Source organism: Rhinatrema bivittatum, chromosome 19 (assembly GCF_901001135.1).
Source record: "Rhinatrema bivittatum chromosome 19, aRhiBiv1.1, whole genome shotgun sequence".
Lineage (NCBI taxonomy): Eukaryota > Metazoa > Chordata > Amphibia > Gymnophiona > Rhinatrematidae > Rhinatrema > Rhinatrema bivittatum.
Window position 1 is genome coordinate 32,325,266 of NC_042633.1, and position 14,820 is coordinate 32,340,085.

The window sequence follows — 14,820 nt, forward strand, 5'->3', positions numbered from 1 at the left end:
TCCGCCATGTCTGTGTCTTTCGGTGGTACTGCTTCTATTCCCGGTGAGGCCTCTGCTGATTCTGCCTCTCTCCCTCTGCACCCCAGCATCCCACTGCAAAGAAATAAGCAACATTAAAAACAAAAAAAAAAACCCCAACCCACATTGAAACCCAAAAAGGTCTGTGCACACCGTTACAAATCATCCAGCTCATATCCAGAACTTCACATACTCTACACATAATGGACCAAGGCAAAACATCAAATGAATAATGTGAAATACAAAGTCAGGCCAAAAACTAAATGAAATCATAACAGTCTTACCTCAGCCAGACACAAGTTTTATTCACCTGCCGAAACATCAAATCATTCATACAAGAGCCTGATATTCTTTGGAAGAGAGTTCCAAGGCACGGCCCTACTTCTCGTTCGGAGCAAACGAAATTCCGTCAGTGGTATCAGGCCCTCATTTGCAGCAGGTAAGGCTCTTCCGAGAGCATTGCGCTTTGATGGTTTCTCGGAATATACAGGGCCCATGCAGGGCTTTGAACGCTAGACAAAGCGTTTTCAAATGGACAGCGAAAAAATGCTAAAGCCCCCAAAGAAATCCATATAATCCCAGGACTGATGCTCTGTGTGCTTGGATTAATGACCAACCTAACAAAGTTCCTCTGCCTTGTGTTGGTCATCCAGTGAACGTTTTGCATCATGAAATCTGAGTTGGAAAATTCTCCTCGGGCCTTCAGAATATTTATGAAAGGGTAAGGGGGATTGTTTGGGTGAAATTGTTAGGCTGTGCTGTCCACAAAATTCACGCTCTTCCAGCTGTTTTCGATTGTCAAGAATTCGGTGCCTTTCGAATTGCTGTGAATTTTTGTTTCTTTTTTTTTTTAATTTAAAAGAGGGAGGAAAGGCGAGTGCCTTTAAACATGGCTCAGTGAAACATGAGGCTGTGTTTCCTTGATCCCTCTTCTGCTTCCTCGTCCCAGGAAATGGGAGCCATTTTGAAAAAAATATATAACATTTTTGCAATTATTATAGAAGTTTTGCAGGCTTTTATTGTGTAGAAATTCAAGTCAATGGTTGGTAACTTTTGTCCTCTTTTTTTCCTAAATGAATCTTTAATATTCTTGTAGTGAATATTTTATGGGAAAAAATATATATTTTTTGCAAACATATTCACATTGCTTAAGAGATTTACAAACGTTTGTTATAGAATAACACACATTCCTCTTTTTCCAGAGACCTGTAGGCGCTATATTTATTTATTTTATTTGCACACCTTCACTCTGAACACAATCGTGGCGGTTCACAACAGCATTAAAATACATCAACATAATCACAGTAATTCAAAAACATCCTATAAAATCTGTATAATCATTGTATCTAAATTACAGACTCCAATATATTCCTGCTTATTTATTGCTGAATTGCCTTCCAGGAACGAACATCAAGCCCTCGGTCACTGAATATTTATTGTCCTAAGCCATTTTGAGTTCTTTCCTGAATGACTTCAGATCCTTCTGCAATCGTAATCCACGTGGTAGTGAATTCCACATGGAAATGGTCCCCCTCTCATACCTCCCTATAGTATGGAAGGAACAAAAGGCATCCTATGGAAATATATTTCTTCCCATACTTCGTAACTATTCTGGCGCAGTCCTTGATTCAAACATCTCCCAGGTAGCTATTATTCGACCTGGATGAGAAAAGAAGAAGCAATGCTTATTTAGGAAGTCAGGGTGTTGTACAGAGAGGAAACCGATCCCAGTTTCCACCTTCAGGAACCATTAAAAAAAAAAAAAAATTTGTCTAAACAGAGGCTAACACGAGGCGGGGGCCTAACGCAAGGTTTGGCAGCTGCTTGGAGGTCGGCCGGCAAACCCGCAGAGCAAAGTTTCGTTTTAGCTTCTTCGCGTAATCCAAAGAGCTTACTGGCCGTTTGGAATCAGTCGCTAGATGTAACCTTGACGTGCAAACGGCCGATGCCGCGCCACGCCACCTCCCCCAGGGGGTACGCAGCCTCCGGTCCCCCCCTGGGTTTTCCAGGTATCCCTAACGAATGTGCACGAGCTAGATTTGCACACAACGAAAGCAGTGCGCACGCTAATTAGTTCCCCCACATTCATTACCGATCTCCTGAAAACCTGAGCAGACTGGGGGTCCAGAGGGGGGGGACTGGAGGTAGCCCCCAACCCTGCCCTCCCCCACACAAAGCAAGGTTCTCCCAAAGGGGGGGAGGGGGAAGCATTTAAGCTGGCATGTGCTAAGACATTTCTCATGCATCATTTTTCGACAATCAGTCAGCAGCAAGACTGGACAGCACGTGAAGGAAGGGTGCATTTAAAGTGAATTGCCTTCTTGTGGAATGCACCGGATTGTCATAATCTCGCCATTTTTCGATGGGCAGGGCTCCCCTGCAGTGCAATAATTGTGTTAATTGTGAAACGTCACAGCTCAAAGCGAGCTGGCTCGACTGACTCAGTGGGCTGGGCTAGCAGGTGACTGATTCCTTTCGACCCAACTCTCGGAAAAAACAAAGGGTTCAGTTAAAAGTCTCATTGGATGTAGCTGCAACATGCAAATCGGTATTCTTAAATTCTTTTTTTTTTTTTTGTCAGTTACAAGGGAAAAAAAAATCCAGATTCCCCTTTCTTTTATAGAAAATGTTATCAGTGTTTGAAATCTCCTCTTGCATGCCAAATTAAATTTAATTTCCATCCAGTTATAATTAGGAGTAAATCAGAGGGTGCTGCTGTGCTGATCATCATCAGAGAAAAGCCCAGGGAGAAGTCCCGCGGATACATGTAAAGCATGAGGCTGGCTCAGTGGCAGTACTGCACACCGCCATACGCAAAATCCACGGTTCGATCCCCAAATTGAGTCTTTTGCTTCCTGAGTTGACTGGGATCAGGGATGCTGCAGATGCGCTCAGAGAGAGAGAGAGAGTCAGAACTATCACTCAAAGGTGACAACCAGTGATCAGATTCAGGGCCCCATGACTGCAGGGTTCCTGGAACGAGCCCTGGTGCATGGCCTCCGGTCAAATGACTGCCACTTTAATGGACAGACCTAGTACATCCAAGGGAGCCGCAAGGCTCATCATGGCACCAGGATCTCAAGCCTATTTCCATTTGAGATAGAGGTCCAAAAGGACAGAAGGAAACTGCTGAATAAAAAAAAATAAAAAGACTAAAAAAACACCAAAAAATAAAAATATAAAGGATGCATACAGCACGGGCAGCTGAAAAGAGGATTTTCATCCATCTTCATCGGAGCCCCCATGCAGGTGTCATGCAGATACACGTAGTGAATATAGAGAAAGCGCAGACTCGGGGAAGGAGATTTAAAAAAAAAAAAAAACCCTCACTCTGTGTGATTATAATAAAATGTGCACATAAACAAAAAACCATACATATAAGCTCTTTCATTTGTTAAAATAACAAATAAAGTTCATTAGAGGGAAAGGAGATCCAGGAGTAAGACCAGACAGTTCAGCATTTCCAGGGCTCTAGATTATACATGCTTAAGCTCACAATTTAAGGCAAGTAATTGTGTGATCACAGGAAAATAAATCCTAGCTGTCAGCGATAGGTTTTAGCGCCGAGCGAGTCCTGAGCTAGTTTACCTTGAAAGTGGCTCTGTTAGAACAACTAATGGTGGCCATTTATTTTTTTCACAGAGCATTTGTGATGTCACTTCCTCTCCCACTCACTACCCTCTTTCTGCTGCAGAAAATGGCTGCTCCCAGGGGCGACAGTAAGCCCCCTTCTCTTGGAGGGGTCGGGTCTCAAACTTCCCTTCCAGCTGAGTCTCAATAGACAATGTGGAACAAGAAAATGGATTAGGAGTTATTTTTTGTTTAGGAAAGAGATGTAAAGGTTCCGTCTTCTGTACGATTGGTCCGATGACTCAGGAAATCCGTACTACCTCTTGAACATAAGACGTGCCATGCTGGGTCAAGCCAAGGTCCATCGAGCCCAGCATCCTGCCTAGGAAAGTACCCAGCAGATCCCCAAACAGCTGATCCATTTCCTGTACCTCACTCCCCAGGGATAAGCGCTGGCTTTTCCAAGTCTTTTTAGGGCCATTTCCTTCAGGAACTTGTCCAATCCTCTTTTGTACCCCTACTATGGTAGTTGCGTTGATTACGTCCTCTGGCAACAGATTCCACAGCCTGGTTGTGCATGAAGTGAAAAAATGCTTCCTACGTGTTGTTTTACATTTTCCAGCTTCTAGTTTCACGGAGCGTCCCCTAGTCCTGGTGTTATTTGAAAAGGTAAATCTTTCCCTAACCTAATCTGTTCAGGTTCTCTCCATAAGGGAGCTTTTCCATCCCCTCCATAATTTGTGTCGCCCTTCTCTATGCTCGCTGAGTCTTTCTTGAGAAGAGGGTGGCCGGAGCTGTACACAGTGCTCAAAGAGCGGTCACACTGTGGATTTATTATACAAGGGCATAACGATATTCTCAGCTTTGTTCTCTGTTCCTTTCCCCATGATTCCCGGCGTTCTGTTTGCCTTTGGACCCGCCGCTGCACACTGAGCCGAAGATTTCCAAGGTATTCTCCACCATCCTGGGCGGTGGTGCCTAACATGGAGCCCAGCATGGTGCACCTGGAGATGGGGTTATTTTTCCCACGTGCATTACTTTGCCCTCGTCCACGTTAAATAGCGCCTGCCATTCGGAAGCCCAGCCTCCTAGTCTCACAGCGTTCTTCTGCAGTTCCTCCCAATCCGCTGCCGTTTTAACAAATGTGAATAATTTTATGGTATCTGCAAACCCGGTCACCTCACTCATTGTTCCTTTCTCCAGATCCCTTCTGGCACCAGTACAGGCCGCCGGGGCGCCCCTCTAACGACCTTTCTCCGTCCGGAGAAAGCTGACCGTTTAGTCCTCTCCATTTCCCGTCTTTAATCCGGATACCAAGCCACGATGGGAGACGGCCTCCGTTCCCATGGCCTTCCAGTTTCCTGAGGAGTCTCTCGTGGGGGACTTTTGTCAAACGCCTCCGAATGCCTTTATCCGCCTGCGTCTTTTCACCCTCAAGCAAAAATCGTGTTGACTTTTCCCCGTTAAACCACATCTATCTGTATAAAGTTTTTTGTCTTACTAATTTGCTATACATAAACATAGGTCTGGCACTGTTTCATTTATTGATCCGTTTTCTATTCCATTTCTCGGGCGCTTCGAGGCAGATTACATTCAGGCACTCTGTAGCCCTTTGGGATACAGAAGGTTTGATTCGGCACTGCATAAGCTGATGGCGGTTCTACGAATGACAACATCGAAAAGGCGTACGCCGAGGAATATACAAAATTTACGAAGGCATTTTTTTACATCGGGCACGCGTGTGTACGTGGGAGAGGATAGGTTAGTTGGGTGCGCTTAATCCTCCTGCATCCCCTCGAGGACCTCACTCGCATCCTCCGGTTCCCCTCCTGACTCTCTCTTGCCCTCCAGCGTCACCTCTTTCGCCGCCTCTGATCTGAGCGTGGTAGGCCTTTGTGGCCTCCATGGGTCCCACGGGGAGGAAGGGAGGCACCAGCAGCTAAAACGTTTGCCCCCCCCGTGGGTTAGGGAGGGAAGGGGGAAGCACCCAAAGGTTAATTTTTCTCAAGGAAAAAAAAATGCCATTCAGAACAGTCGGCGCCGTGCCTTCTCCGCCGGTGGCAATTCCGGGGCATCCTCCACGTATTTCCTCACACTTTCCCTGAGCCGCTCTCCCTCCAACGTCATAGCACGTCGTACCACGGCCTCCTGTGCTGGAGCTTTCCCCATTGAATGGAAAACCGTAACCTCTACGAATTTATTACCTCCTGTTTTACCAAGGCATCATCCAGGGTTACACTCGCAAACAAACTGCGGGAGGAACTACAATTCTGGATTTCCTAAACTTGACTATCAAAATGAAAACACGAGGGGGGAAGGTGCTAAGACGGCGACATGAGTAGCCACAGAGTTCGGCTGGGCTGCGTTCCCTCTTCTCTTTACCCGTTTTCCCCCTTGTTGATGCCTTCTGAGCAGAAGGGGAAGATGCAAGGTTTTCCCACGGCCAGCATTCCAGTTTCCGCTTTGTGGCTTTAGTTCCAAAATAAAGGGGACATGAACACCCCGCTGTCACTAGCAGTGGAGGAGCACTGGTATCCCATGGGGAAGAGGCATCGTTAAGTCCCTTGGATCTTCACCGCATGCCGAAAGGTGTTGTTTCACCGCCAGCGTTGCCGCGGCGCAGACCGATGAGGTCATTAGGGCCGCGGAGGGCTCTGGCTTGCATCTTTCTCCCGCGGAGTCCGCGCGTCCTGGCGTGATGCCTACGAGTCCAACCGCAGCAGATCCCGGGGCGCAGAGGTGAGGGGAAGGCTTCTGAAGCTATGGGTTTTTGGTGGTTGGTTTTTTTTTCAGTCTCTGAGTTATCCGCTTGCTGGCGAGGGTTCCTGCTCCTTGATTAAGCCGGCTGTCATGAGCCCTGACTCTTTATGGGCGCTTACGGTTAGATTTGGTGTGGCACTTTGATTCCTGGAAGACTGGAAACCCTAACTCGGTGCCATGATAGGCAATGTGCAGGATCGATCCAGGAAGATCGGAGGTCGGGAGAGTGGAAAGGGTTGGTAAAAGGATTCAGTCTGTTAAGGCAGCGATTATTGGGGAATACGGGGTTCTTACGAGGAGAGTGGAATATTCTGAAAATCGTTTTAAGGCCTTTTGAATTTTCCAAGAGCGATTGGGGAACTGCCACGTGCGACTTTGAGAAAATTCTTGACGGAAGTGTTATGCCTTTCCTCTGAGGCCATCCCTCCTTTTGATAAAGTGTATTTTTTTTTTTTTTTGCCTGCGGGTGCAGGTTTGAGGAGGTTACGGGATGGGACTGTGCAATCCCCCGGCAGATACGATGAGTTTTGGCTGCTTTCCTGGGAGCGTGCACTCCTCAGCTATCTGCTAGTTCCTTTTGCCTCTGGATGAGATTTAAGTCTTCGTGAGCGATCTTACTGTAGGAATGTGCCCGTCAGTTTCTTGGTTCAAGCAGGGAGAACAGTTCCAGATCTTGCTAGGACTACTCGGGAGAGGAGGCAGGGTATCCTGGGCCTTGTGTCAGGAGGAGCATGGGGGGGGCTCTTGTTTTTGCTAAGATACCCCTGTAAATGTATTGTCAATATAATGATTGTTGCAGAATTTTTATGCATTCGAGAAAGTTAATCACTTCATCAGCCGTCTCTAATATGGGTGAAGAATGCAGGATCCTTATTTGATGTACATGTACTGTTGTTGTTTTTTTATTTATCTCCTATGTACTTTTTTCTAGCCCCATTGATATTGTGGGGTAAAGAGATTGGATTTCCTATGTTTTGTTTCAGCGGGATTTGAGTTCTATAGAATTCTCGTTTGTGTTTCTCTGCAAAGTTGTTGTTTTTTTTGCTTTCTATTATGTGATATAATTACTATATATATATATTTGTACATATATAAACACTCGCCTCCTTGGATGCCGGTCACCTCTACCCTCTCCTTTTTAGGAAGTTTCATTCTAACCGGAGATCATTTAAGATGCAGGAATGACACCTCCCCCTTTCAAAAAATATATTGAGGCCATTTTAAAGGCAATTAGTGAAACTATTAATCAGTCTGCACTCTTTCACTGTAGATTTTTTTGACGTTCGTCTCTCTCTCTCTCTCTCTCAGTTCCATTACCAGTTTAATTTACTTAATTTAGCTAATTATGTCAGGTGGAAAAAAATGATCCCGTGAGTTGCTGCCTCATACCTCTGCAAAAATGAGTATGTTTTGGGCTAAAGGTGAGTCAGGCGGCACGGGCCAGGAAGGAGGGGACAGGTGCCTGTGCCGACCCGGGGATAAAAGGACCGGCTTCAGGAGGAGGCATTTTCACTCGCCAGCCGTTGTTAATAAAACATATTCCTCGGGTGGGAGGCTGGAAATAGGAATTATCTGCTGAGGACGGGACGCAGAATGGCCACACCAAAGCTCCTGAGGAGTGCAGTCATCCTGGCGCTTCTGTGTTTCTACAGAGCAGGTGAGTGCGGCTTACAGCTTCGGCCACGAAACCTGCTCAAGCGCGCTGCCCTTTCCACGCTATCTCGTTAGAAACCTCTGCAAGTTTATTTATTTTTCTAGGGGTGAATGGCGAATTGGCTCCAGGGCCGGACACTATTCTGCCTGAATTTCTGAACGTGTGATGGTTTCCCGGATAGGTCGGGAAATAGTTCTAGCTGGTTTTATTGCTCTTTCGGTTATTATTATTGTAATATTTATGACAATGAGAGTGACAGCCAGTCCACTTATTGCTTTTCGTCACATTTGATTTCTCTTGCTAAATAAGAGGAGAGGCCTGGATGATAAGACTCCTGGGGCCGGACTCCGGTGCCGTTAGAAAATCCTTTCTAATACCAAACTTGACTGTCAATCTCTCTCTCTCTCTCTGCTGTCCTCGTAAGCGCACGACTTCCTCTCCTGTCCCAGATGGAGAAGATTCTGTGACAACACCCCCCCCCCCCCCCCTTTATGTATCTCCAGTTTCCTGACCGGTCACCCCTCGGCTTCGTGACCTTTTTCCTCATCAAGCTCAACTTCCAGGCCTCTCCTCCCCGTGCCCGAGCCTGTCATCCAGACTTTCTCCGCTTTCTGGAGGCGGTGGGGGTGCCAGAACCGGTGCTGAGTATCAGGGGAGAGTGGCTTCCCTGGTCCCATCCCGTCTGCAGGGCGCTCCTGGGACTTCCCTGGTCTCCTCTCTTGCTGGACATCAGGGGGCCGATAAAGCCACCCTTAACGTTCAGAACTTATAGCGGCCCCCATCGCCCCTCGCACCTGTAAATAACTACTTACAATGCTCGGCCAATTTTTTTTTTTTAAGCCATGCACTGAAGCAGGGACACCCAGCAAATATTTTCTGGGGGAACGGGCAGCTTAAAAGACATTGGCCCCCCCCGAAACCTGACGGCACTAACTAAGGACATCAGAAGTGCCCTGCTGGGTCAGACTCGAGGGTCCCTGTCTCCGGCAGTAGTGGGGGCTCCCAGATAAGACGGGGGGGGGGGGGTGGCGTTCTCCATCGCCTGTCACAGGGATGCTGCCGGACCCGGGTATAACATCCCCGACTGATACCGGAACCGGCACGAACGGCTCTCCCCATACCTTCTCCTGCTTACTCTTTCTTACAGCTAAAGTACTTTTCGTGCAAAGCAGCATTTTCCTTTTCCAGGAGGGCAGTTTTAATTCAAGCACGGGAACGTTTGGCTGACTCTGATTTCCTGCCTGAAGAAAGCGAGGGGCGAGTGAGAAGTCTCTCTCCGTGCATCCTAGACCCACTTCAAATCTATTGTCGCCGGCAAGGCAGACAGGCAAAAACTGAAGGTTTACAGGAGTAACCCGCAGAGCTGAGATTGCTGGAATTCACATTAGCTTAAGTGCAAACAGAGTCAGCGGTCTGCGCAGTTGTGAGAAAAGATCAAAATATTGTGATAAGGTAGAGGAAAGCCTCTCGTGATAGCGAGGGCTGCTTCTGTGGCAAAGCGCGCCGCTATTCTATTCTACGGCCCGGAGCCCGGGGGGGGGGGAAACGCGCTGATCCGCGCGGGTGATGGAAGAACGCGCTTATCGGTTCCGCAGTGCAGACACGCATCGCTTCGCGCGACGACTTAAAAAAAAAATATCTATTTTCAGATGTAAACTTCTTCATGTAAGTACTCACCCAGCGAACTCTGCAAACCTCCGCACACAGCGCATGAAAGTGGCAGTCTCTGAGAGGCGAGGATTCACTTCCCCTGATTATAGCCCTGGGGACAGGAGGTGCCCGCGTGCTGCGGCGGGGACAGGGAGGGACTGATTTGCTCCAGCTGAGTTTTGTTTTGTTTTTAATAAGCATGCGGGGGTTCCTGCACTTATCATTAAGGCTCTCCCTCAGAGCGCCTTGCGGCTCCCAGCTCAGGTTTATTGGCAAAAAGGCCACATTTTTTTACATCCCTGGCCACTGCAGATTGGCGATGGAGTGGTGAGGGTGGCGTGTGTTTCCTTCCCTGGCACGCATGCGGTTAGACGAGGCCAGGAGCCAGTGAGTGAAGATTATTCCCTGATAAGAAATGCTCGGGAGGGAGGGAGGCTGCCTGCGAAGGGCTGGGGCTTTCTGAGAAGGAGACAGGAGAGATGCTGCCCTGTTTGATGGCTCCCTTTCAGCTTGGAGAAGAGACGACTGAGGGGGGATATGATAGAGGTGTTTAAGATCATGAGAGGTCTAGAACGGGTAGATGTGAACCGGTTATTTACTCGTTCGGATAGTAGAAAGACTAGGGGGCACTCCATGAAGTTAGCATGGGGCACATTTAAAACTAATCGGAGAAAGTTCTTTTTCACTCAACGCACAATTAAACTCTGGAATTTGTTGCCAGAGAATGTGGTTCATGCAGTTAGTGTAGCTGGGTTTAAAAAAGGATTGGATAAGTTCTTGGAGGAGAAGTCCATTACCTGCTATTAATCAAGTTCACTTAGAGAATAGCCACTGCCATTAGCAATGGTTACATGGAATAGACTTAGTTTTTGGGTACTTGCCAGGTTCTTATGGCTTGGATTGGCCACTGTTGGAAACAGGAAGCTGGGCTTGATGGCCCCTTGGTCTGACCCAGCATGGCAGGTTCTTATGTTCAAAAACATACAAAGCTGAAATGAAACTGTATAAATAATCAATTAATATGACCACAATGCATTCTGAAAACAAATACATTCTAAACTAACCAGAATCCAAGTCCAAATCGTGGCTTGAAAGGTGGAATAAATAGGCAAGACTCGAATCTAAAGTTATTTTGGAGCTCACTGAGAAAAACGGCCCTTTTTCTTGCTTTTAACCGAACGAAAATTCTGAAAGCCTGGGGATTTCCCTCCCTGGGCTTCCCGTGCAGCCCCCTCTGTTTCCTGCGATAACCCGGGCCAGGCCTCTCCCAGGTTTTTTTGTTTTTTTAGTGCAGGGAAACTTCCCTTGCTGGCTGCACAGCTCTGCACCGACCCCCGAACAGAGAAGTAACATTGCCCCCCATGTCACTTTATTAGAACTGTTATTAGCCTGGGGCTTTCCCAGGTTACTGTGCAATCCCAGGCAACAGCTGTAGCTTTCTTAGCCCCCCCCCCCCCGGGAGGTTCGCCTCCATCCAGTGGAAAATCCTCTAAGTCAGATGCAGCCCTGTTAAACAACCGATCGGCTTCTGTCAGGCTCTCCCGGACATCTTTCCCTATTTAAGCTCATCTGTGTACAAAACGTTTCTTCCTGACGCTAATGTATTTGCTGGTGTACCTGACTACTGTAAATACCATTTGCTTGCACCCTGCCTAAAGATTGTTTTGACAGAAAGGTGGAAAACTGAATATGAATAATTAAAAAAATAAAAAGTATGGGAAATAAAAGCTGATATTAGAAGGTATGATATCCAAAGATGTGTGACTGCAGGACTGTTCTGCCAGCAGTTAGTGGGTGAGGTGGGGGGGGGGGGGGGCTAATGATGTTTGATTATCCAAACCTCAGAGCCTGAAAAATAACTTGGGAGGAGGGCGGGCTCACCGAGGACCTCCTACTGCCCTTGCACTGGCCCTGCACTCATTTCAGCCCACGTGGGCCAGAAGCCGGGCCAGGTGTGACTGACCCGGCCTAAGGAGGATTGGGGGGGGGTCATGCGGTCACCTTCCCGTCCGCTGGCGCAAAGGGAGCGGTAACCTCAGCGGAACAGGGGTCAGGCAGGGAGAGGGAAAGTGGTGGTCAATACGGAAAAAACGTAAGGAAGTCCCCACTACAGAAATGCGCCCAGGGCCCCTTGCACAGCCCCGGCCACTCGGTCCAACACCCTGGGGCTCATCCCTAGACTGCTTACGCTTATTTACCATCTTCCTATGCCGGGCAATATCAAAAGCTTCGCTGAAATCCAAGCACATCCAGCACACCCCCCGATCCAGTGCTCTGGTCACCCAGTCAGTGAAATTAACCAGATTTGATTTACATTATTGCCCTCTGATAAAATATAGGAATGCCGAGTTGGAAATGTGAAACATGGTAATTTGAATTTAATGAGTGAATAGTCATATAACTGCATGGTAAATGTCTCCTTACGTCCACAGATGGACAAACTACAATCACCACCGCAGCACCCACGACCACTGCAGCACCTACAACCACCACAGCACCCACGACCACTGCAGCAGCCACGACCACTGCAGCACCTACAACCACCGCAGCACCCACGACCACCGCAGCAGCTACAACTACCACTGCAGCAGCCACGACCACCCCAGCAGCTACTACGACTGCAGCACCCACGACCACTGCAGCAACCACGACTACCGCTGCAGCTACTACCACCACAGCAGCCACGACCACCTCAGCAGCTACGACAACTGCAGCAGCCACAACTACCACTGCAGCCACAACCACCACAGCAGCTACGACCACCACAGCAGCCACAACTACCACTGCAGCAGCCACAACCACAGCAGCCACAACCACTTCAGCAGCCACAACCACCACAGCAGCCACAACCACCACAGCAGCTACGACCACCTCAGCAGCCACAACCACCGCAGCATCTACGACCACTGCCGCAACTACGGGCACTGGAACCACTGGTACTGGGACTACTGGCACAGGAACAACTGGCACTGGAACAACTGGTACTGGAACCACTGGTACTGGGACTACTGGCGCAGGAACAACTGGTACTGGAACCACTGGTACTGGGACCACTGGCACTGGAACCACTGGCACTGGAACAACTGGTACTGGGACTACTGGCACTGGAACAACTGGTACTGGAACAACTGGTACTGGAACCACTGGTACTGGGACTACTGGCACTGGAACAACTGGTACTGGAACCACTGGTACTGGGACTACTGGCACTGGAACCACTGGTACTGGGACCACTGGCACAGGAACAACTGGTACTGGGACCACTGGCACTGGGACAACGGGTACTGGAACCACTGGCACTGGAACAACGGGTACTGGGACAACTGGCACTGGAACCACTGGCACTGGAACTACTCGTACTGGGACTACTGGTACTGGGACCACTGGCACTGGGACAACTGGTACTGGGACCACTGGCACTGGGACAACTGGCACGGGAACAACTGGTACTGGGACCACTGGCACTGGGACAACTAGCACGGGAACTACTTCCAGAGGGACAACTTCTAGAAGTAGCAGTAAGTTGCCACCCTACTTCTTGTTTCCTATTTACCATGCCTGGCTCCTGTCACTGATACCAGTGGTTAACAGTGATACCATCTGGGTGTCATTACTTAAACAGGTCTCAGCCAATAGCATAAGAAGAGCTGAGCATGGCTGCCCTAAACATGATAGGGAAATGGCCGAGGGAAGGAGATTGAGATTTCGGCCTCACTGCTGCCACTGGGGTAGCCAGGTTACCATGGGTCCACCATAGAAAACTCCAAACACCGATGGTATTGATCGTGGCCTATGAAATCTTTTAAACAAATATATAAACTAAGATTCGGGTGTAATGGAGCCTCCCCCATGGCAACAGGCTAGATGTTTATGTTATAATGAGAGCCTTGTATGCTCACAGGATTCCCCAGTCACAGCCGGCAGAGCTCAAATGCATTCTAGTCTCGGGTTGGTATTACCCTACCATTTTGTATTGCCAGGCACAGTCTCAAATTAAACTTCGGCAGGACTGTTGTACTGCAGGATTATTGCCCTAATTATGATTATCATCTTTTCATTGCAGCTCCAGGAGGATCTTCTACTAGAAAAGAACTGGAACCCTGGAAAATTATTCTGATTTCCTTGGGGGCAATACTGGCTTTAGTCCTGTTACTCTGCTGCTGTTTCTGGGTAAGTACCGAGGTGGGCAGGGTGTGCTGAAGGGGTGAGCGCAGTAAAGGAGTCACCAAATAATTCTGGGAGACCGAGGGCAAGTCAACTGATCCTCTTGAGTATAGCCTGAAAATTCTGGAGTAAAACACAGAGAGCGCAGGGGCTGAAAATACCAGGGGAGACTCCGGCAAAGTGCAGAGCTGAAAATACCAGAGGAGACTCTGGCAAAATGCAGAGAGCGCAGAGGCTGGAAATACCAGGGAGAGACTCCGGCAAAACGCAGAGAGCGCAGTGGCTGGAAATACCAGGGGGAGACTCCGGCAAAATGCAGAGAGCGCAGGGGCTGAAAATACCAGAGGGGGACTCCAGAAAAATGCAGAGAGAAGGGTAAAACGTAGCCAGCACAGGGGAGAAAATGCCCGAGGAGACACAAGGCTGTTACGTGAATGACAGATGATTTTTCTGATGTTTCAGTTTCTAGGTGGTAAATGTGCAGGTCAGAGCACATCTTTCTCAGGACTGGGCATAAGGCGGGGTAGCAGCAGGAGACCCTCCGTACCCACCTACTCCTCTGACTGCGGGCGGATGTCTGGAATGACATTGGATGAGATGGGGGGGACCTCACGGCCCAGACAGTCTCACTGTGGAAACCTGCCCAGGACCACGTGCAGTGGTTTTTAGGCACTGTCCATCACCAAGGAAGGATGTCAGAATCCACAGACACAGAGGACACGCTAAGACTTTCTGGAAAAGGACAAGGCTCTTAGATTTCTGTAAAAAAACCCCATTAGATGAAGTCCTTTCTTTCTGTACAGTATTATATTTATTTAATAGTGTGTGAAGAGGGGTGCAGCTGGGAAATTATCACATGGAGAAGGAAGAGGCTGGGTCTGATTTCTAGAGCAGAGAATTATGAGTCAGGAGAAATTATGGAAAGTGAAAGGTAATCTCTGTGGTCAGCCATTCCCAGCCAAGGTCAGTGACCACAGGCTCAATATTCTCACACCACATTCAAC

At 48.3% G+C, this 14,820-nt stretch overlaps 2 protein-coding genes across 2 annotated transcripts in view; both read left to right on the plus strand.

Annotated features, from left to right (window-relative positions):
* Window positions 1–12,175, plus strand: part of LOC115080522 (mucin-12-like) — a 30,993-nt gene extending 18,818 nt beyond the window's left edge. Inside the window, exon 5 of the mRNA XM_029584727.1 lies at window positions 12,085–12,175. The gene's annotated coding sequence lies outside the window, so the exon portion shown is untranslated. The remainder of the gene's footprint in view (window positions 1–12,084) is intronic.
* Window positions 12,060–14,616, plus strand: LOC115080365 (putative per-hexamer repeat protein 5; the record flags this gene model as incomplete). The annotated part of the gene is made up of 3 exons (XM_029584510.1): window positions 12,060–13,170; window positions 13,716–13,822; window positions 14,279–14,616. Coding segments are annotated over 3 exons (1,425 nt in total), but the record flags the coding sequence as incomplete, so codon positions are not given.
* Between the last annotated feature and the right edge of the window lie 204 nt (window positions 14,617–14,820).